The 24,579-nt window shown below is 41.0% G+C and overlaps 1 protein-coding gene across 3 annotated transcripts in view; it reads right to left on the reverse strand.

Moving 5' to 3' along the window:
• Positions 1–24,579, reverse strand: part of TBC1D30 (TBC1 domain family member 30) — an 86,255-nt gene that overhangs the window by 14,527 nt on the left and 47,149 nt on the right. For all 3 annotated transcript variants that reach the window (XM_057557624.1, XM_028165891.2, XM_007179749.2), the window contains 4 exons: positions 22,611–22,796; positions 12,527–12,695; positions 10,425–10,593; positions 6,176–6,281 (listed from right to left, as the gene is read on the reverse strand). In XM_057557624.1, coding sequence (XP_057413607.1) covers positions 6,176–6,281; positions 10,425–10,593; positions 12,527–12,695; positions 22,611–22,796 — 630 coding nt within the window. The remainder of the gene's footprint in view (positions 1–6,175; positions 6,282–10,424; positions 10,594–12,526; positions 12,696–22,610; positions 22,797–24,579) is intronic.

Below are 24,579 nucleotides of genomic sequence, written 5' to 3' on the forward strand. Positions count from 1 at the left end.
AGATGTGAAAACCTCAGCACCCCAGCTTTAAGTCCAGAGCACGGCACCTCTGCTTGGGCCTCAGTACAGCAGCGTCAGTCTCTGACACATCAAATGTTGGTCCCACTGCTGGGCCAAGAGTCAGCCTGTCCCTCACTCATGAGACTTTTCTTCCTTAACCATTTAGAAACCTGGTTCCGATTTCAAGAAACCCATACCATGCAATGAATAGCACGGTGACTATAGTTAATGATACTATATTGCGTATTTGAAAGTTGCTAAGAGAGTAGATCTTAAAAGTTCTCATCACAAGAAAAAAAAATTGTAACTGTGTGTGGTGATGGGTGTTGACGGGACTTATTGTGATCATTTCACAATATATACAAATATCGAATCATTATGTTGTATACCTGAAACTAATGTAATGTTATATGCCAATCATATCTCAATAAAAGAGAAACCCACACCATCTGGATTCAAGTTTAAAAGATGAAATTATTAATGCTAGGAATTTCAAAATTCTCTACAAACAAAGTAAGATGTCTCATTGGAGACAATTAGTGGGATGTCTAGCTGAAGATTCACTTGTGTTTTATTTTTGCCAGTTTTATTGAAAGTTATCAGAAAACTCCTTTGTCCAGCCTCATGAAGGAAGTGTATAAGAAAAGAAAGGGCTAATAAGGACCTACTGTATAGCATGGGAAACTCTACTCAATACTCTGTAATGGCCTATATGGGAAAAGAATCTAAAAAAGAGTGGATATATGTAAATGTATAACAGATTCACTTTGCTGTACACCTGAAACTAACACAACACTATAAATAAACTATACTCCAATAAATATTAAAAGAAAAAAAAGAAAGAAAGGGAAGTACATCTTGCCCCTAATCTGTCCCATCCTGCTCCAGGGTAAATAGTCTGGGGTCTTACCAAGCTCCTTCAAGGGCGACTCAGCTAAAGACATTGGACCAAAAAGAACACTGGCTCCACTGAGCTGCATTCTCTATTCCTGGTCTTCCTTTCTCTATAATTTACTTTTAGTTAGCCCTTCAAAGCATACATCGGTGTTCCTGAAACAAATGTGTTTATAGTACTTTGCATATATTCACTCACTTATTTAAAGGTCTCACATGTCGGCAGGCATGTTTATCCCATGAAGGTATACCACACACACCACCACAGTCCTCAGGATACCTGAGAAGCTGTAGATTTCCAACTGTGTAAATCAGAGATTTACAACAGATTTCAAGAAAGGAATTTTACTAATCATCTTAGAGCCAAAGTATAGTACATGGATAGGGTCTTAGGGTTAGAAAGAAATTTAAACATAATTTAGTTCAACCTCCCTCCCAAGCAGGAGTTCCCTCTAAAGCATCTCCAACAGATGGTCATAAAGGCATCGCTTAATCACTTTCAGTTATGGGCACACACAATTCTGCAAGGCAGACGGTTTCATTTTTGACAGCACTAATTAATCAAACAGTAACCTTCTACTGGACAAGCATTCACATCCATGTAATTTCTACTTCATCACTGATAGAAAAAAGGGAACAGTCCAAGGGCAGGTCCTGCCTCGTGGCACATGAAAGCTCCCCGCAGGTAACAGTAAATTATTGACAACCACTTTGGGCTAGGTTTTCCTAAGCACCTAAAACCCATCTAGTAAACAGCATCTAACTAACTTTTCTCTATATTACTCTTAAAGAATTCATGAGAGACTTTGTCAAAAGTCTTACTGAAATCCATATACACTATTTCATCAGCATTCCCCCAATATCTTTTTCTAACATTATTGTTTTTTTTTAAATGGCCATTACTAGTAAAATAAAAGAGTGATGCAATTTGCAGGGAGAAAAAACCCAGTAGATTATTTTGCGTATGGCACCTAGAACTGAAAAAAATACGGAGGACCAAGCAGGGAGAACGTTTTCATCTCTTCAGCTTGGAAATAAAGATCTTGTATGCAGTCCAAATTTTTCATCTGGAGTCATTTCAGGTTTGCTGACAGACTTAAAGTCTACCATAATTGGATCACAGCCATTGAATTAATTTTTTTTTAGAGTACAGAAAAGAGAGTGCTTGAAATGACATTCAGCATTTCTCTCCTTAATACTCTACGATGTCAAGGAAAACCACCAAGTCTATTTACTGCCCAAACTACCAACACATATTTAAATAGACATTTATATTTAGGCACTGCTGAAAAGGAACTATATTTCTCTCTTTCATTATTGACATGCTTTACAAGAAACATGAAAACATAAATTGTACAAAATTAGGCTCAATTCATCTTCACCAGATGTTTTCCTCAGCAGGAGAAATGCCGCTAAAATGGAATTCTAATCAATCAAGCCACAGCCTACATTTTTCCTTCCAGGATTCTCTTAAAGCAGAGTAAAGAAGGGGTGCTCTTTTCTCCTAATACTTAAGACTGGAAATTCCTAAGGGACAAAGATGGAGTATCTCAACATATCTATCATTCCTTCTGGCAATATTTAAACTTTAGGTGAGATAAAACGTTGCTCATTCTTCTAAAAGGGATTTCAGCTTTTAGAAAGTCATGTTTCCAATAAGGTGGAAGCCCTGTGTTGGGTGGTGAGGAGAAGCACTTGGCCAGGTGTCGAGCTTGGGCCCCAGTCCTGGGTCTGCCACTAGACAACCTAAGAATATGGCAAGATGCTCACTCTCCATGTCTTAGTTTCTTCTCTGTAAAATGACAGAATTAGGTTACGTGGACCATTAAGCTTCTTTCAAACCAGTGTTTGTCTAAGTGTCAGCTCAAAGCCACTTGCATCAGAACCACCCACGGGCCAAATATCTGCCTTTTAATACACTCTTGACATGCTGCTTATACACAGTCACGTTTGAAAACCACTGCCTCGAGTTCTAATGTTCTATAATTCTGTGTATGCATTGAGCAACCAGGTGGATTCTTAGCACTACATTAGATGTTATGGGGATACAGAGTAATACAAGGCCCTTATCATTAAGGAACTTGCTAGACAAGATTAACATATTTGAAAAAATACCAAACAATATAATTTGTAATGAACATTAAGTCAATTGCTGACAATCTGAAGTACTGAAGGAGTAGGGAAGAGGTATCATCAACGAGGGCTGAGATGACAGAGCCTGAGGGGAGGGGAGAACAGATGGAGTGGGATCCGGTAGACACAAAGGATTTGCCCAGATAGGGTGTCAGAGGGAACCACAAGCCCTGTCATGGGGATGAGCAGGGCCCACAGAGGACTGGGTGGGGACAGAGCTATGGCCAGTGCAATAGGTCCTGGCTGTGAAGTAGTGGGGAGCGCCTCTGCATAGGTAAGAAATGGGGCAACCACAGAATACCTCCAATGCAACCAGTGTGAAGACAAATCCACCTTCCTCCCCCCGTGAACTTTCCCTCTTCTTCCTAAAGCCAGAAACCTGGGGGCTGTCCTTGGCTCTCCCTGTCTTTCTCCCTCACCCCATGTCCACTTCCCACGGCCAAGTCCTGTCAATTTCATCTTCTAAGTACTGCCTCTGTTCCATTCTTCCTTCTACCCTTCACTGCCTCCCCACGGTGACCCCTTCAAGTCCACCCTTCACAGAGCTGCCCTTGTAGTCGACATCAGACACAATTGAGACCACTTCCCTCTTCTTCCTAAAACCTCTCAGGCCCACAGCTCTTCTTCTTCCCTTTCCAAAGGTTCCACAGAGGCCCAAGAACTCCAGCAAGCACAACCTCACAACCACTGACCTCCAGGATCAAGTCCACACTCCTTACCATGGGTTGCGGTCTCCCATGAGCCATCCCTGTATACCAAACTCCTGTAGCTTCCTTCCCACACCATAAAGGTTTTCATTGCCAATGCCTTGGCTCATGCTGTTCCCTCAGCCATGAACTGCCTCTCTGCTCTGCACCACTGCCTCAAGCATACACACTCACACACCCCACACGTGCATGCACCCATGGACACACACACACAGACACACACACACGCACACACACAGCCCGACCTACTCCTATCCATCTTGAAAGGTAAAACCAGATATTAATTCCCTCAAGAAAGCCTTCTGACAGAGAGAGATGCTCAATTAATATTTGGAGAAGTTAATACAGGGCCTAGAAAACTAGGCCGAAACATTTTATTTACTGCAGTTAATAACAAGGAAGCACAGAAGGTTTTATGAAGAACAATAAAATGACCAAAGCAGTAAGTGTGGACGAATGCTCTGGCAGCAAAGTGAGGACTGTATTAGGGCAGAGGGACCCTAGAAGGAGGGCCATCATCTCCGAGTGTGGTTTAATTCAGCAAACATTTACTGAGAAAGAGAAGGCAGAAAACTAGTTGCAGACTCTCAATAGATATTTGCTTAATGAATTAATACATTTACTGTGCAGCACCAGTAAAAGGCAAAGTGCTCTGTGTTATGAGCAAAGCACAGCCCCTGTCCTCAAGGAACTTACAATATAACTGAGGAAATAAGATACAGCCTCAAATCAAGGTAGAATGTAATGAAGGCTCACAAAAGAGGTACAAGGAAAATGTGGTGAGTCAAAGAAAGAGACGCTTTCAGTTGAGACTATCAGAACGTTTCACGAAGAAGATGGCATCTGAACTGGAACTTTCACAAGGAGGCAGGCCTGAAACACGTGAAGGGAGAAGAGAAAGACTGAACCGAGAGAACAAAGGTGTAGAGCAGCCATATTCCCAGGCATTTCTGGGAACATGGAAGACAGTGTGACTTGACTAGACGAGGTCAAGGGTACAAAAGGGAGGAATAGGAACTATGGCTGAAAAGATGGGTTAATGCCAGACAGTCAAGAGCACCGGATGATAAGCTGAGAAATCCATGCTTTGTGTTGTAGGCAGTGAGTAGTCACTGTAGTTTCATGAGTGAGGGAGAAGGGATGAGATCTCACAGTCCCGCTTGGGGCACGTGAACCAGGCAATTCTGTAGGACGTAAAGGATCTCACATGTGGAAAATGCCAAGCTGGGACCTCACATCCACAACAATGTTCAATAAAAGGCACTTCCCCCTAAGAGACAGAATGAGCGATGAAGCAACAGCCCAGGATGTGTGAGAGGAGTTGAAAGCAGAACACAGAGGTCAGGGGCAGATAGAGCGTTCCACCTGTGAGACAGACAGGAAGGAAGAAAGACCAGATGACAATGCAAAGAAAATGTGAAATACAAAATATGAATGTTCAGGGAAGTTATACCAGGTGGTCAGTATTCTCAATGAATCGGGCAGCTGTCTGCTAAAAGTGAGGGATTCTGAGAAAGAGCTGGAGGTACCAGGATACAAGCAAAGGAGTGGAACCTCTTCACTTGACAAGTCCTAAATCAGGGCCTGAGTCTTTGTTCTCTAACCTGTTGACTGCGCTCCACCACCCAAAAATGACCTCAGGCATGGAACCCAACATGAAAGTTGGCACCAAAAAAAAAAACAAAAGGAGAGAAAAACCACAGAGAAAGAAGGAACTAAGGTCCAAGGACGACCTTGGACAAGACCAACTTTTAGTCAGTGGGCAGGAGGAAAGAAGAACTAGGAAGAGAAGCAGTGGTCAGAAGCGGGAGGAGACTGCAGAAAAATCATGTTATAGAGCCTAAGGGAAGAGAGCGTGTTCACAAATCCGCTATCTCTTCTATACTCACTGCCAATTTTAATGATTTGGCGAATGTAATCTTGAGATACAGCAACATGCCAGAAAAATGACAAAACCCTTCAAGTCTTCCATTTTGAAATTTATGATTCGTATGTAATAACATGAGTTGCAAATGTGGGCAAAACAAATAAACCAAAATGCTGATTAGAATAATCTCCTTTTTTATCCTCAATAATCCCTTCCCAGAAATAATTATTTCTCCCCACAAGTCTCCCTCTACGGCTAAGAATCAGATTCAGAACAAATACCTGGTGATCTGGGGGTGAGGGAGGAGGTCTGGTGGTTTTTTGTTTTGTTTTTGTATTGCACGTTATGATTTTTAAGCAACACAGTTGGAACGAAAGCCGTAACAAATATCCATTTCTTCCTTCCTCTTGTGACACAGTTAGATTCTTAACAAATTATATATAGACTCTTGGTCATTTGAAAAACTACATCTGAGGGCTGGGCAAATACATTTCCCAAGACCGCTGCTCTGGCACTGCTTGTTCCCACGGTACCAGGGTCCTCCGAGCCAAGGGGGGTGGCACTGCCCACTCACCTGCATGAGTTCATGGCTTTCCAGAAGATCATTCTCCAGCATCTCCTGGGTAAGGCGCCCCATGGTGCTATAGAATTCATCTGCTGTTTCACAACATTCTATCTGCCTAGATAAAGGACAGAAAAAGGAACTGTTTAGGACACCCACGCTATCAGGTACATGCTGCAGGCACAACAAGATATGTTTTCTCTTGCCATCAAATCGACCAAGTTAGCAACCAACAAAAATCAAAATCCTATGATACACTCACAGTACAGCCTGTATTAGGCAGAGAAAAGATTTTAAAAATTCGAAGGGCAATGTAAAGGTACTTATTCTAGGATGAGTTCCCATCTTTGCTATGCTGCTCCCCTGACTCAGAGCCCCACCTGTGGCATCTTTATTGTTTCCATGTGACACATTCTACACATCAGAATACCCATCACTGATCAGAAATTATAACCAGGAAATTGGGTGCCCAAGTACAATTATTCCCTAGAGGGAATCTGTTTCTCTGGATCTTCAAACTGCAGTGGCATCGACAGACTGAAACCAAACCACAGTAGAAGTGAAGGATGAAATATACAAAAACTTTATCTGCATATTTCATCAGTCCACAGGATATTTTCACAGGTAGTCTTTGCAGCCCTTCTCAGGACACTGCTGCTAGTGGGAAATTACACCCTGTTTCCTGTGTTTGGTTCGACATGTAAATAAAGAATCTGTCACCTCCCATCCTGTGAGACAGGTGAGACTTTAATCCTTCTTCTAGAGGGGGAAAGAATAACCCAAAGCAAAGAGACCTGTGTATTTGTTTTATCTATTATGACATTCTTTGTATAGCAGGATAACTCTATTTGCCCACCAATCATAAGACATGCTCTTTGGCATACACTAAGGTTAGGGGATTCCCATAGAGCCATCCAAAAACAATATGATGATGGGAAAATTCCATGCTCTGGAGTGCTGTTCAAATCCCACTGCCACAATCATGTAAATAAATAAATGAAATAAACGGCTGACATGTTAATGAAAAATACCGAGTAGCACGTGGGCATAAAGTGGTTAAGTTTATCCTGCGAGTGGCAGGAAGAGTAAGGAAGAGAAGTAATGCCTAAGATGAGTTTTGAAAAATATTCTGCAGGTTGACAAGGTGGAAAAAGCATCCCAAAGATGTGGATACAGGAGACAGAAGGCACTACCGGGGAACTGCATGTAGGTCCCCACCACCAGCATGGGAGCGGCTGCACAGCTGGGGGCACCAGGGAGAGCTGAGGGCAGAGAGGTGCAGAGAGCAAATCGCAAAGGCCTCCCCTGCCTGCTGAGCCCCCTCAGGACAAGAGTCACTGAAAGGCCTTTAATATGGAGTGTGGGAACAGACATGCCCTTGGCAAGGTTGCCCGGGAGGTGGCATGGCGAGTTCGGGGTACGATGGGGAGGCCAGGGAGGACAGTGCCAGGCATGAGGCAACGAGGGAGGGAACCAAGGCAGTCAAGTCAGAAAAGAAAGGACATGTGAAAGAGATGCCAGTGGGGCTAAGGAGATGGTCTACAGCTTACATGTTCCAAAAGTACCGCTGGTATGAGCAAAGGAGGAAATTTCACGTTGCAGAAGCAGGGTGATGGGAAGGGTCCCATGGATAACCACACACAAGGCACATATGTTACTCAGGTACACATAAGCTGGAGATCACCTGCATACTGTTTACGATTTTTCCAATGGAAAGTTTGTGGACAAGATTACAGGCCCTGGAGTCTGACTGATTACAGTCAGAAAGATCCAGGATTAAGTCCCAGCTCTGCTACTCATTAGCTGTGGGACACTGAACTAGTTAATTAGCCTTCCTGGGGTAGTTTTCTCACTTGAAAAGACAGGGAGAATAACCCTGCCTACTTCACAGGGTTGTGGGGAGAATCAAATGAGATGATGTGTTTAAACTTCCTAACACAATGACGGCACTGCAGGTACTTGATGTTGTATACATGTTGGTTGCCTTTCCTTTCGTTTAACAAGCTGCACGCTCAAAACATGTATAATTATAATAAGCAAAGACTATGAAACATTTAAAATTCTACCAGTCTGATTCATAGATCCCTGAACTTCATAAACAGGAGCCATTTATAAGCAGTAAATTCACATTATTAAAAGCACAGATTATAAAGCCAAGGTACCTAGGTTCAAAATCAGGCCTTTCCACTTACTAACTGGGTGATTTGGGGCAATTTACTTAACTTCTCTGTGCCTCAGTGCCCACATCTATAAAATGGGGATGATAACAGAACCTACCTCATAGGATGATGGTGAGGACTAAATGAGTTAATTTTACATCTAGAGCGCTTAGAACCATGCCTGTCCATTGCAAGCACTCCATGAATATTGGATTTTAAGTGTAGCTATTATTATTTCAACAGTGTGCCAGCCTTGGGATGACCATATGAATAAATTCTGATCCTACAGATAATGGATAGATGGGAATAAAATGAGAACCACCTCTTTTCCTCCTGCCCCATAATTAAGAACTAACAAAAAGAGGACCCTAACTGACTCAGCATACAGTAAAGTGCTTTAGCATTTTAATCCCATAAGCTAATTACTCAGTAACACCAGTTAGAGTGTGATAGTGTTTGATAGAGAAATTATCAAAGCTCAAAGAGTTTACGAGGTGTAGAGTGGGTTGGAAATATGTGACTGCAGAAAGAGGTAAACATTGGAAGAAAGTAATCAGATAAGTAAATAGCACAACAAACCCCGCACAGATGAATTTATTTGCCTAGCTGAAAAGCTATGTACAATAAAACAAAGGCAAAGGAGATAGCTCTATGATATTTAAAAATACTTCCACACAACAATGATTTTTTTTAATCCCTGAATTGATAGTCAGTGGATCTTTCTTACAAAAAGTAAAAAATACTGCAAGTCTCCCAGGAAACAACTTGTCATAGATAAAAAGGCTACTGAAAAAGTTTCTGATCCGTGTCGTCTATGGGTACCCACTCAAGTCATTTACAGCTCTAGGAAAGAAACATTAAAAACTTCTCTGCATCTTCAAGTGGTACATATGTACAATGGAATATTACTCAGCCATAAAAAGAAATGAAATTGAGTTATTTGTAATGAGGTGGATGGACCTAGAGTCTGTCATACAGAGTGAAGTAAGTCAGAAAGAGAAAAACAAATACCGTATGCTAACACATATATATGGAAACTTAAAAAAAAAATGGTACTGATGAACCTAGTGGCAGGGCAGGAATAAAGACGTAGACATAGAGAATGGACTTGAGGACATGGTGGGGGGAGGGGGAAGCTGGGGCAAAGTGAGAGTAGCATCGACATATATACACTACCAAATGTCAAATAGATAGCTAGTGGGAAGCAGCAGCATAGCACAGGGAGATCAGCTCAGTGCTTTGTGACCACAAAGAGGGGTGGGATAGGGAGGGTGGGAGGGAGGCTCAAGAGGGAGGGGATAAGGGGATATATGCATGCATATGGCTGATTCACTTTGTTGTACAACAGAAACTAACACAGCATTGTGAAGCAATTATACTCCATTAAAAATTTTTTTTAAAAATCCTCTGCATCTTCAGTTAACTGCAACAACTTCTTCCTGATGTCTCTTCCATTACCCAAAAGGGAGAATTTTAATGTAATAGTCATAATATATTAGAGATAGGTGAAAATACCCTAGTTTTTTCAGCTCTGCTACTAGACAAGAATGTAAGTAAAATCTGTTTAGTAGTAATAGATTTCAACATAGAATTAACTCTTGATGAAATGAAATAAGTTCTACTGTTGACTAGGTACCAAGCACCATGCTAGATACCCTTATACATATTATCTCATTTAATTTTATCACAGGTCACAAAATAAATTATAAAGATTCAAACATAAGCCAAATTGCAGTCTTAACCAACAAACCTACCCAGTCCTCTCCAGATCTGCCTGTTCCTCTTCCACCTAAGTCCCTTTCCCTCTCCCCAACCAGTGTCAGGAAAGATGCTGACAGCTCGGACCAGGCAGGACACCAGCACTGAGGAGGAGGAGACCTACAGGCCTGAAACAGCTTGCCTCCTTCAGTAAAATGGATTCTCTCTGCCCCCCACATTCACAGAAGAGCCAGCTGACAGTTCAGAAGGCAGAAGCAATTGCACCCAGTTCACAACTTTCTCTCCTCCTCAAACCTAAATATCAATCCTTTACTTGTTAGAGCACAAAAATGGTGTAAGGCCCTCAACACCACAGAAAAGAACAGCAGTGGGAAATCACTTACTCTCCCAGTTTTGCCCAGATAGCCAGCGACACCCTTAGGATGATTTCCGAACCTTCAAAGAAGACTGAATCCCAAATCTTTAAAACCGTATGGTTAGGGAGGCACGTAGCGAAGAGAGTCAGAAACCACTGCATCGTGAAGACGTTCGTAAGTGGGGGCTCATATCCACCTGAAATAAAACAAACACTCTACATCTCTCCAGAATCGACAACTTGTAAGATGTAAAAATACCCTCTTTCAGTCTCCCATGTCCACCCAAATATGTTATTTCCTGACTGATTTCTTTATATCTCTAAATTCTGGTTCCTTCCTCCTTTTGTCCTTCCTTTTTTTTGGAAGAACATAGGTGTGTTTAATAAAAATCTCAATAATACGAACTTCACAGATTCTTCGTGATATTTCAGAAATCTTAACCTAAAATTTAATTTGGCTCTACCTATTGTGGGGTGCTGAAAATTAAGGAGGATGTTTTCCTTACCGAAAACAGGATAAAAAGGAAGGATTTTAACCTCTCAAAAGTAAAAGCTGATTTTCAAAACCTCCTAAAGCCTACCTTTATTCAAATGCTGCTGATAAAAATAAAATTGCTCATTAGCAGTTACTTGTCTACTTCTTGATTTATACATAGTTCTCAGACCACAATGGAATTAAACCAGAAATCAGTAACAGAAATAAAGCTGGAAAATCCCAAAATACTCGGAGATCAAGCAAAGTGAAATTTTACAATATTTTTAACTAAACTATACCCAGTTTTAAAGACCTGGGATCCACCTCACTTTGAAGTTTCTGGATTCACTAAAAAAAGAGTCCCCTCCGATTTCCTGTGATCACATAAGCGTGTATTTTAATGAAATATAAAAATTTAGACATTTGGACTAATTATCCCTCCAAATTACAGTCAGAAGGTGCATTTACCCAAGTACAAGCAAAACAAGATCTGTTCTCCTGCACTCATTTTCTTGCTTCTTACCTATGAACAAAGGAATAGCTTTGTTCAGAGACTAGAATCTGAGGTCACCACTTAAGCAAGTACAGGGCATTTGGGGGAAACGTGGAGCCCAGTAAAAGTGTGTCTGACTCCAGGACAGAAAAGTTTGGTCTCTCTGGAAGCTTTACGAAATCCCCATCGGTTCACAAGTATACTGCACAGCCAAATTAAGTAAGATTGCTCAAACGACTTAGAAGAAAATGCTTAGAGACGCTCAGGTGTCACTAAAATTTCCAGTGTATTTTAATCATAGATAGGGTCCTCAAAATCCTTTCGTATTTTCCCAGATTTAAATGCATGGATCAGGAACTGGCAACCACTTAAAGGAAGCATAGCAAACTTCTGACTATTCTATTTCTGGTATCCTGAGCACAGCCGGAGAAGTGCAAGCAGTGGGTATAATGACAGCTATGAGCTCAGGTACTTGGGAAACTGGACGAAGCCGGCTAGATGGAGGAGACTCAGAGCTGCTTGCAGAGCTGTCTCCATCACCGCCCCACTCAGCCCAGCCCATTCCTGCAGGGCTCAGGTTCTAAACAGAGGTCCAGAAGAGCCCTTCTCCAGCAAGAACAGGCCCATTCATCTCAAGTAAATCTAAATACCCTTCGCATGAATGAATAAAAGGAGCTCAGTCCAAAGGACTGCTTTTATCTCCTACAACTTTATGAAAATACATATTCCACTCTCCATAACATCAATGGTTGAGGCAAAACCACAGTCTGTGCTAAGTTGTACCTGTAGCTCAGTTTTAAAGAACTCTTATAGTTTTGGTGCCAACTTAAAGCAGTTTAACTAGATGGCAAGACACAGATACACTACTTTACCTAGAGTACAATATATACTTGGTGATCTGGTACTGGTGAAGTATTAGGTTCTTGACTGAGTTCCTAACCATAACCAGTTAGAGGTTCAACATTTAGCCCTCTGTTTTTTGTTCTTGGTTTTGTTTTTAGTTTTGTTTTTGTTCTCTAGAAATCTATTTCATTGCATTAAACTCTCACCAACAGAAATATCTGAAAATACGTATTTCCATTCAAGGTTTAGGCACTTACGTACAGTGGAACGACAGAAGTAAACTATTTTCAAAGGTAAAATAGCAATGTATCATCACTACCTCCACTTTCCTTGTTTGCAGTTTTCTGAAGAGTATCCAGGTGCTGAGATAATTCAGGGAGCTTCAGTCTCAAGAGGTCTCGGAAGACGGCCATATCCACAGACAGTGCCCGGAGATTGTTCACAAAATAGCTTTCAGGAAGTACCTTGTCAATAAGGTAAATCATAATCTGAAGAAAAAGATAAAGAATAAGATCGTTGGACTTCCCTGGTGGCGCAGTGGTTAAGAATCCGCCTGCCAATGCAGGGGACACGGTTCAAGCTCTGGTCCGGGAAGATCCAACATGCCGCAGAACAACTAAGCCCGTGTGCCACAGCTACTGAGCCTGTGCTCTAGAGCCCGTGAGCCACAACTACTGAGCCCACGTGCCACAACTACTGAAGCCCACGCGCCTAGAGCCCGTGCTCCTCAACAAGAGAAGCCTCCGCAATGAGAAGCCCGCGCACCCCAATGAAGAGTAGCTCCCACTCGCCTCAACCAGAGAAAAACCCGCGCACAGAAACAAAGACCCAACACAGCCAAAAATAAATAAATTTATTAAAAAAAAAAAAGAATAAGATCGCTTCATATAGGCCACGGGGCAACCAAGCCTGTGCGCCACAAAAACTGAGCCTGCGCTCTAGAGCCCGTGAGCCACAGCTACTAAAGCCCACGTGCCACAACTACTGAAGCCTGCGTGCCTAGAGCCTGCGCTCCGCAACAAGAGAAGCCATAGCAATGAGAAGCCCATGCACCACAACGAAGAGTAGCCCCTGCTAGCCGCAACTAGAGAAGGCCCGCATGCAGCAATGAAGGCCCAACGCAGCCAAAATAAATAAATAAATAAACAAACAAAATAAATCTATTAAAAAAAAAAGATTGCTTCATAAAAACCGGTATACTAATATATCCTAAATAGAACATATTCAAACAGATAAAATGCAGTTAACCAAAGCACACTATCCTTTACATATGTCAGAACCAAATGTTCTGGATTTTCAAGGCTCCTCTTCCGCTGGGTAAGGAGCGGGCGGCATAATTGCCTAAGTACCTCAGACCCCACATCTGCCAATGTCTAAAATTTCTAGCTGGGCTGCTAGACCTGAGTTCATCCTATAAGTAGCTGTGATGATAAATAAAACCCTCAGCCTCCCTCTGAGAAGCCACGGAGCACGTGCTTTCTCAGCAGCCGGCAGGAATCTCAATGTCGGCTCTCTCATATCAGCACAGTTTTACAACCTTAACCTGAAAACCAAGAGCTGGCCTGTCATGAAACATCCCAACTGCAGCCGGTCTCAAGATTCACTGACCATCAACCTGGGTTATTCGGACAACTGATGTCGGCTTTTTGTCCACTTCCTCTCCTGGGAGAGTGCAACAAGGTTTTGTTTGAGCAAATGGTACTTTTAAATAGGGATTTCTTTCATGAGATTGTCTCATGCTCTTCAAATTACTATTTTCATTCTGACTTTTCTGATTTTTCTGCATCTTTTCTAAGATGTCAAGGACCACCAGAATGACCCAGCAAAACACACGTGAGTTCTATATGTCAGCTTGCATGCTCGGTTTATGCCCTCCTCCTTAGAAGACCTGCTCTTTCCCTAGAGCACAGAAAAAGCAAAATTAAGAGCAAAATCATAGGACTTCCCTGGTGGTGCAGTGGTTAAGAATCTGCCTGCCAATGCAGAGGACACAGGTTCAAGTCCTGGTCCAGTAAGATCCCACATGACATGGAGCAACTAAGCCCATGCGCCACAACTACTGAGCCTATGCTCTAGAGGCTGTGAGCCACAACTACTGAGCCCGCGTGCCACAACTGCTGAAGCCCGCCACCTAAAGCCCGTGCTCCGCCACAAGAGAAGCCACTGCAATGAGAAGCCTGCGCACCACAACAAGGAGTAGCCCCCGCTCGCCGCAACTAGAGAAAGCCTGTGCGCAGCAACGAAGACCCAATGCAGCCAAAAATAAATAAATTAATTTAAAAAATAAAAGAACAAAATCATAGTGGGTCCTATACGTTGGTGGAGAAGTAGTCGTCTCATATTTTGATTTTCAGCATATCACAAAACACTATTTTCCAAAAAAAATAATTTTCTCCCAGACCTGCCAAGGGCCCATTTTCCCCTCATCCTTGGCTTGTAACTTCTACTTTTAGGGTCATAGTTGTTTTGTTTTGTTTTTTATAAATTTATTTATTTTATTTTATTTATTTATTTTTGGCTGTGTTGGGTCTTCGTTGCTGCGCGTGGGCTTTCTCTAGTTGCAGCGAGCAGGGGCTACTGTTCATTGCGATGCACAGGCTTCTCATTGCAGTGGCTTCTCTTGTTGCAGAGCACGGGGCTCTAGGTGCACAGGCTTCAGTAGTTGTGGCACACGGGCTCAGTAGTTGTGGCTCACGGGCTCTGGAGCGCAGGCTCAGTAGTTGTGGCGCACGGGCTTAGTTGCTCTATGGCATGTGGGATCCTCCCAGACCAGGGCTCAAACACGTGTCTCCTGCATTGGCAGGCGGATTCTTAACCACTGTGCCACCAGGGAAGTCCTAGGGTCATAGTTTTGACTAAGTCAGTAAGAGTGGGGACATACTCTCAAGAAGGCCCCCCGTGGCCTTTACTATAGGAGTGAACAGGCCCAGGGAACCGCCTTAGCCTTCTTACACAGGGTCAGAATTTACCAGGTAAATGCAGCATCACCCTGAAAATAGGAGCTTAGCAGTAAAAGCAGTACATTCAGGCTGTGTGGAGGGAGGAAGTCCTGGAGGGCCCAGGCCAGCGGAGGGGAGAGCAGATTGTCAGCAGAGCAGAGGGCACTGTCAGGGACCTCGCACTCTACAGGTAAGGAGAAGATTTATGGGATCTGAAGGCAAAATTTAAAGGTAACAGTCTATTACTGCACTTTTCATCTAGAATAAGCTATATAATACCAAGAAAGATTTTTTAATGAATTTGTAAGTTTTTATGAAGCGATTACAATCCCTCAAAATTACATGAAAACAAGAAAAAGAATTCCAATTATCACAGTAATTCTTGTGACACACTGCAATTCTCTGTCCAAACGCATCTCAAAATCTGACATAAGACATAAGAGCCAGCTAGGTACTGTGTCAGCTATGTTACTTCACCTACTACTGTATTCCAAAGACCAAACATTAGATCTTTAAAAAAAAAATAGGATACATAATGGCAATAGAACAGACAGTCTCTTCAACAAATGGTGCTGGAACAACCCTACTCTCTCCACAAAAAGTAACTCAAAAGGGATCATAGACCTATGATCTAAAACGCAATACCATAAAACTCCTAGGAGATAACAGAGCCTAGATGACCTTGAGTAGGGAAATGACTTTTTAGATACAATACCAAAGGCACAATCCATGAAAGAGATACTTGGTAGGTTAGACTTCATTAAAATTTAAACCTTCTGCTCTGTAAAAGACACTGTCAAGAGGATTAGAAGAAAAGCCACAGACTGGGAGAAAATACCTGAAAAGACAGATCTTAAAAAAGGACTGTCACCCAAAATACACAACAATTCTTAAAACTCAACAATAAGAAAACAAACAACCTGATTTAAAAATGGACCAAAGACCTTAACAGACACCCAAAGAAGATATACGGATGGTAAATAAGCTATGAAAAGATGTTCCACATCATAGTCATCAGAGAAATTCAAATTAAAACAACAGTGAGATACCACTACACACTTATTACAATGGCCAAAATCTGGAATGCTGACAACACCAAATGCTGGCAAGGATGTGGAGCAACAAGAACTCTCAGACTTTGCTGGTAGGAATGCAAAATGGTAGAGTCACTTTGGAAGACAGTTTGATGAGGTTTTTTTTTTACAAAACTAAACATACTCCTACCATACAATCCAGCAATTGCACTCTTTGGTATTTACTCAAAGGAGGTGAAAATTTATGTCCACACAAAAACCTACATGTGGATTTTTATAGCAGCTTTATTCATAATTGCCAAAACTTGGAAGCAACCATGATGTCCTCCAGTAGGTCCAGACAATGGAATATTATTCATTACTAAAAAGAATCATACAAATAGAACTACCATATGACCCAGCAATCCCACTACTGGGCATATACCCTGAGAAAACCATAGTTCAAAAAGAGTCATGTACCAAAATGTTCATTGCAGCTCTATTTACAATAGCCAGGACATGGAAGCAACCTAAGTGTCCATCATCGGATGAATGGATAAAGAAGATGTGGCACATATATACAATGGAATATTACTCAGCCATAAAAAGAAATGAAATGGAGATATCTGTAATGAGGTGGATGGAGTTAGAGTCTGTCATGCAGAGTGAAGTAAGTCAGAAAGAGAAAAACAAATACAGTATGCTAACACATATATATGGAATCTAAGGAAAAAAAAAAAAAGGCCATGAAGAACCTAGTGGCAAGATGGGAATAAAGACACAGACCTACTAGAGAATGGACTTGAGGATATGGGGAGGGGGAGGGGTGAGATGTGACAGGGTGAGAGAGTGGCAGGGACATATATACACTACCAAATGTAAAATAGATAGCTAGTGGGAAGCAGCCACATAGCACAGGGAGATCAGCTCGGTGCTTTGTGACCACCTAGAGGGGTGGGATGGGGAGGGTGGGAGGGAGGGAGATGCAAGAGGGAAGAGACATGGGAACATATGTATATGTATAACTGATTCACTTTGTTATAAAGCAGAAACTAACACACCATTGTAAAGCAATTATACTTCAATAAAGATGTTTAAAAAAAAAAAACAGAATTCAGCTATCAAGCCATGAAGAGACATGGAGAGACCATAAATGCATATTGCTAAATGAAAGAAGCCAATCTTAAGAGGCAACATACTGTATGATTCCAATGATAAGATATTCTGGAAAAGGCAAAACTATGGAAGTAGTAAAAAGATTAGTGGGAGGTGGGGCAGGGAGTGAAGAAAACAGAGCATTTTTATGGCAGTGAAAATACCCTTATGACATTCTAATGATGACTACGTGTCATTATACATTTGTCCAAACCCATAGCATGTACAACACGAAGGGTGAACCCTAATGTAAGCTGTGGACTTTAGGTGATTATTGAAGTGTCAATGTAGGTTCATTGATTTTAACAAATGTACCCCTCTAGTGAGTGATACTGATAATGGAGGAGGCTGTCGTGTGGGGGGGGGCAGGGGGGGCGCCAAGGGGTATATGGAAAATCTCTGTACTTTCCTCTCAATATTGCTATGAATCTAAAACTGCTCTTAAAAATGAAGCATTAAAAAAATAATGGGGAAGCTTCAAATTTTTAACAAATAGTTAAAAACAAAACAGTTGGGCTTCCCTGGTGGCGCAGTGGTTAAGAATCCACCTGCCAATGCAGGGAACATGGGTTCGAGCCCTGGTCCAGGAAGATCCCACATGCCGCGAAGCAACAAAGCCCATGTGCCACAACTACTGAGCCTGCGCTCTAGAGCTCGCGAGCCACAACTACTGAACCCCACGTGCCTAGAGCCTGTGCTCCACAACAAGAGAAGCCACCGCAATGAGAAGCCCGCGCACCGCAACAAAGAGCAGCCCCCGCTCGCCACAACTAGAGAAAGCCTGCGTGCAGCAACAAAGACCCACCGCAGACAAAAATAAATAAATTAAATAAATTAATTAATTTTAAAAAAAAAAGTTACTAAGAAAAAACAGTAAACGCCAAAAAAGCAGGGAAAATGGTTTACCTACTCTGATAAACTATTAATTTCCCAAATAACTACAACTTGCAGAGGCGAAAAGAGCTGCTGGAAAAACACTGACATCCAATATTTTCCTTAGCATCGGAAGTGTCTTCATAAACCCAACCTTCCTCTGCATATTAAATGTCTAACCACAAGATTCCTAAATGATGATGATGTCATTTCATTCCACAGAGTTCATTGTCTTAGAGGCAGAAATATAAATATTCAGTTTCTCAGCTTTGAATAATCCATCTTTTTATGTGAATTTTTGGTTTCAAATATCACTGAGATTTTGTGATTTGATTGGCATTTATATCCCCTTCCCCAAACCTCTTCACCCCACTCTCTAATCCGAATTGTTTATTTCAACATTTCAACTGGACAGTTCTCATTCCATAGTCATGCAAATTATACTGGAAAAAAAAACTGACTAAAGCTGATAGACTGAATAAACAAAATTGCTTCTTAATAAAAAATGTTTTAAACTCACGTATTTGATTTGTCACTGCCTCCTCCCCTTCACCCCTGCCTATTTGATGAACAAGTACCTTCAAAGCTGTTTCCTTAAATACATGAATGGAAAAATCGAGAGGGTGAATACAGATTTAGATCATGTCATGCTGGATTTATAATTAATTCCACCATGATGTATATAAAACCAGGAGGAAAATGTGTTTATTTTTCCATATGACATTAAGTGAGTGATTGAGAATATCACTAAGTTATTTGCCGCAATCAAACACAGAATTGGGAGGAGGGGGCGATCTTGAATACAAAGACTAAGTATTCATCCCACCCATCACACAACACTGCAATCAAAAACAGCTTCAGGGTTCAAATATGAATATGCAACCCCATACTACGCCAAGCAAATAAGGCAGTAGCCATCCTCTACATCTGAAATGCTTCATTTCTCATGAAGACTATTTGTGGTGACTCACTGAGTCATATTCAGACCTATAAGTTTAACTTGCTAGCGAACCATCTCAAAGTGTTTCCAGAATTTTTTTACTAAAAAAGGCCCTAGACATCAAAGATTAAAAGATAAGAAACATAATTCACTTTCATAACCTTTCTCCACACAAACACCTTCCATCACAGACATTCACTCTCAGCCTACCTCATTCATACCTTGCCCCAGATGTGAAAGCAACCTATTAACAAGATCCAACCAGAATTAAGCATAACAAATAAGGCAGTTTACAGCGTGACCTCTCAGGATCTACACCTCATGGTCGTCACACCCTTGTATATGCCCTTCCCCTTGAATATGAGCTGGACCTAGTGACTGGCTTCTAATAAATAAAACATATACTAACAGCCATAAAAGGGGAAATCAACAGTAACACAATCATAGTAGGGGACTTTAACACCCCACTTTCACCAATGGACAGATCATCCAAAATGAAAATAAGGAAACACAAGCTTCAAATGATACATTAAACAAGATGGACTTAACTGATATTTATAGGACATTCCATCCAAAAACAACAGAATACCCTTTCTTCTCAAGTGCTCGTGGAACATTCTCCAGGATAGATCATATCTTGGGTCACAAATCAAGCCTTGGTAAATTTAAGAAAATTGAAATCGTATCAAGCATCTTTTCTGACCACAACACTATGAGACTAGATATCAATTACAGGAAAAAATCTGTAAAAAATACAAACACATGGAGGCTAAACAATACACTACTTAATAACCAAGAGATCACTGAAGAAATCAAAGAGGAAATCAAAAACACCTAGAAACAAATGACAATGAAAACACAACGACCCAAAACCTATGGGATGCAGCAAAAGCAGTTCTAAGAGGGAAGTTTATAGCAATACAATCCTACCTTAAGAAACAAGAAACATCTCAAATAAACAACCTAACCTTACACCTAAAGCAATTAGAGAAAGAAGAACAAAAAAATCTCAAAGTTAGCAGAAGGAAAGAAATCATAAAGATCAGATCAGAAATAAATGAAAAAGAAATGAAGGAAACGATAGCAAACATCAATAAAACTAAAGGCTGGTTCTTTGAGAAGATAAACAAAATTGATAAACCATTAGCCAGACTCATCAAGAAAAAAAGGGAGAAGACTCAAATCAATACAGTTAGAAATGAAAAAGGAGAGGTAACAACTGACACTGCAGAAATACAAAGGATCATGAGAGATTACTACAAGCAACTAGTGGAGAAAAGGGAACCCTCTTGCACTGTTGGTGGGAATGTCAATTGATAGAGCCACTATGGAGAACAGTGTGGAGGTTCCTTAAAAAACTAAAAATAGAACTACCATATGACCCAGCAATCCCATTACTGGGCATATACCCTGAGAAAACCATAATTCAAAAAGAGTCATGTACCACAATGTTCACTGCAGCTCTATTTACAATAGCCAGGACTTGGAAACAACCTAAGTGTCCATCAGCAGATGAATGGATAAATATGTGGCACATATATACAATGGAATATTACTCAGCCATAAAAAGAAATGAAATTGAGTTATTTGTAGTGAGGTGGATGGACCTAGACTCTGTCATACAGAGTGAAGTAAGTCAGAAAGAGAAAAACAAATACCATATGCTAATACATATATATGGAATCTAAAAAAAAACAACAACAAAATAAAATGGTCATGAAGAACCTAGGGGCAAGACTGGAATAAAGACGCAGGCCTACTAGAGAATGGACTTGAGGACATGGGGAGGGGGAAGGGTATGCTGGGACAAAGTGAGAGGGTGGTAATGTATATATGGACATATATACACTACCAAATGTAAAATAGATTGCTAGTGGGAAGCAGTCGCATAGCACAGGGAGATCAGCTCGGTGCTTTGTGACCAGCTAGAAGGGTGGGATAGGGAGGGTGGGAGGGAGGGAGACACAAGAGGGAAGAGATATGGGACTATATGTATATGTATAACTGATATCACTTTGTTATAAAGCAGAAACTAACACACCATTGTAAAGCAATTATACTCCTATAAAAATGTTAAAAAAAAAACCCAACACAGCCAAAATAAATAAATAAATAAAGTTATAAATAAATAAATAAATAAAACGTGGGTGGGAGGGAGACGCAAGAGGGAGGAGATATGGGGATATATGTATATGTATAGCCGATTCACTCTGTTATAAAGCAGAAACTAACACACCATTGTAAAGCAATTATACTCCAATAAAGATGTTAAAAAAAATCACAAAAATGATGGAATGTCACCTCTGATATTAGGCTACAGATCTGTAATGTAATGTCTTCTGACTTGCTCATTCTCTTTTACTCTCTCATTCACTCTGAGGGACGCCAGCCACCACATTGTACAATGGAGAGGCCCACATAGCAAAGAACAACAGCCAGCAGAAAAACTGAGGCTCTCAGTCCAACAATCTATGATGAATGAAATCCTACCAACAACCACATGAATGAACTTGAAAGTGCATGCTCTCCCTACTCAATCGAGCCTTCAGATGAGACTAAAGCCCCAGCTGAGAGTTTGAATGCCACAATGATGTGACTCTGAGCCAGCTAAGCTGCACCCAGATTCCTGACTCAAAGAAACTGTGAGGTAATACATGTTGGCTGTTTGAAGCAACTAATTTGTTATGCATCACTGGATAATCAATACAGTTAATATTTAGCTTGCTTTAAATATGATGTCTCTAAAACGAAACGAAATTGAGTTATTTGTAGTGAGGTGGATGGACCTAGACTCTGTCATACAGAGTGAAGTAAGTCAGAAAGAGAAAAACAAATACCGTATGCTAACACATATACATGGAATTAAAAAAAAAAATGGTTCTGAAGAACCTAGGGGCAGGAAAGGAATAAAGACACAGACGTAGAGAATGGACTTGAGGACACGGGGAGGGGGAAGGGTGAGCTGGGACAAAGTGAGAGAGTGGCATGGACATATATACACTACCAAATGTAAAACAGATAGCTAGTGGGAAGCAGCCGCATAGCACAGGGAGATCAGCTCGGTGCTCTGTGACCACCTAGAGGGGTGGAATAGGGAGGGTGGGAGGGAGACGCAAGAGGGAGGAGATATGGGGATATATGTATATGTATAGCTGATTCACTTTGTTATACAGCAGAAACTAACACACCATTGTAAAGCAATTATACTCCAATAAAGATGTTAAAAGAATAAAATAAAATAAAATTTAAAAAAATATGATGTCTCATAAGAGACTAAAAACATAATCATTCTCCTCAAATTTGGCAGCTGCATAAGTCTGTCATGTGACTAGGCTTTAACCTGGGAGAAATGGTATCATGGATAATAAGAAAGGTGTAGTCAGTACCCTGGAAGGAGGTGGAGCACCAGGGAAGAGAATTTATAGCTGCAGTATTTCCCTCTCTGAAGAATTTTAGTTGCCGTCTTCAGAGCCTGATACTCACTTTCAGAGCATCGCCTTCGTTGCCTTCCACCACTTCCAGAATTAGTGCGGCCAGGATGTTAAAGCCTTGGCAATACCCGACGTTCTTGTTCCATCGGGCGTAGGCCAGCAGAACCCGCTTCAACACAACCCTGTCCTGCTCAGCCTCCTGGCCACAGTAAGAACTGCAGCCTGTGCGGTGAAGATCCTAAAATGAGAGGGAAACAACATTTTTTAAAATACCTCCTTAAGCTCTCTAAAAAAAAAAAACTTTAGTTTTTTCTCTGCCTCAGCATTAAGTAGAGTCAGAGTTATCAACATGGATTTTAGTTTTCAAAAATGTATATGCAACTTAAACACATGGACCAAAACTTCTTTTTTTTTTTTTTTAGTTTTCTAATATGCTGAGGCATTTTCAAGAGGAATTTCAGTCAGGCAAAATTTCTACCACAAGTATTTCCAGAGTTAACACAAAAAGGAACTCAGAATTAATATTGCATTATAATTCCAAATAAATTGACAGTTTATTTTAATCATACATCTCAAATAACAAGTCATTTTAACGCATGTATGATAGATGCTAACATTATTTCTTTCTACAAAAAATGATATAATATTTAGCTATCGAAACTCCAAATAGTATTAAGGAGCAAAATGAAAAGAATAAAAAAATGTAGGGGCTTCCCTGGTGGCGCAGTGGTTGAGAATCTGCCTGCCAATGCAGGGGACACGGGTTCGAGCCCTGGTCTGGGAAGATCCCACATGCCGCGGAGCAACTAGGCCCGTGAGCCACAATTACCGAGCCTGCGCGTCTGGAGCCTGTGCTCCGCAGCAAGAGAGGCCTCGATAGTGAGACACTCGTGCACCGCGATGAAGAGTGGCCCCCACTTACCGCAACTAGAGAAAGCCCTCGCACAGAAACAAAGACCCAACACAGCCATAAATAAATTAATTAATTAATTAAAAAAAAATGTAACTGGTACTGTAAAGAGACAGAAAAATCATTCTCTCCAAGCTGTTTTATAAATTTGTATAAAAGAGGCAGAAACATTTACTGTACTTTAATATTTAATGAAGGCAGGGGCTTCCCTGGTGGCGCAGTGGTTGAGAATCTGCCTGCCAATGCAGGGGACACGGGTTCAAGCCCTGGTCTGGGAAGATCCCACATGCCGCGGAGCGACTAAGCCCGTGCGCCGCAACTACTGAGCCTGCGCGTCTGGAGCCTGTGCTCCGCAACAAGAGAGGCCGCAACAGTGAGAGGCCTGCGCACCGTGATGAAGAGTGGCCCCCACTTGCCGCAATTAGAGAAAGCCCTCGCACAGAAACGAAGACCCAACACAGCCATAAATAAATAAATAAATAAATAAATAAAATTCTTTATTAAAAAAAAAAATTTAATGAGGACAATATCTATAATTTAATTACCAGAGACTATGATTTTCAGGAGCTGAAGTCATTTTACTGACATATCATTCATTTCAATGAGAAAAAAAAATTCTCTTAATAACGTGATTGTTACAAAATGTGCATTGCCTTAATTCACAACTTAAATAGAAAGAAAATATTTCAAATATGGAATACTTCACCTCTGGGAAACATATACCTAAATTCCAAATACACAGCTCAAATGTGGATAATGCAAAGGCTTTTCAAGCATACAATATAAAAGTTCCTTTTTTATATTATATGCTTGAAACAGACCAAGTTAGATGAGAAAAGAGCTCCTTTTAGTTAGTACCTCCTCCTGAAAAAAATATCTTCAAATCTGCCAAAACATTAGCCAACTTCTGGTGACCGAAATTTAGATGAAACAACTTTCCTTTTAAAACCTCAGTTTAGCATCACACGTAATGTACTCATATAAAATAAAAAGCATGTGCTAGAGGCTTATGTAAGAGAATAATAATGGGATTAAATCAAATCAGCATCCTTGGCTTTCGGTGCCAGGCTCTAATCAACTGTAATAATCCAGGTAGGCGAACCACAGCTGG

Source organism: Balaenoptera acutorostrata, chromosome 11 (genome assembly GCF_949987535.1).
Source record: "Balaenoptera acutorostrata chromosome 11, mBalAcu1.1, whole genome shotgun sequence".
Lineage (NCBI taxonomy): Eukaryota > Metazoa > Chordata > Mammalia > Artiodactyla > Balaenopteridae > Balaenoptera > Balaenoptera acutorostrata.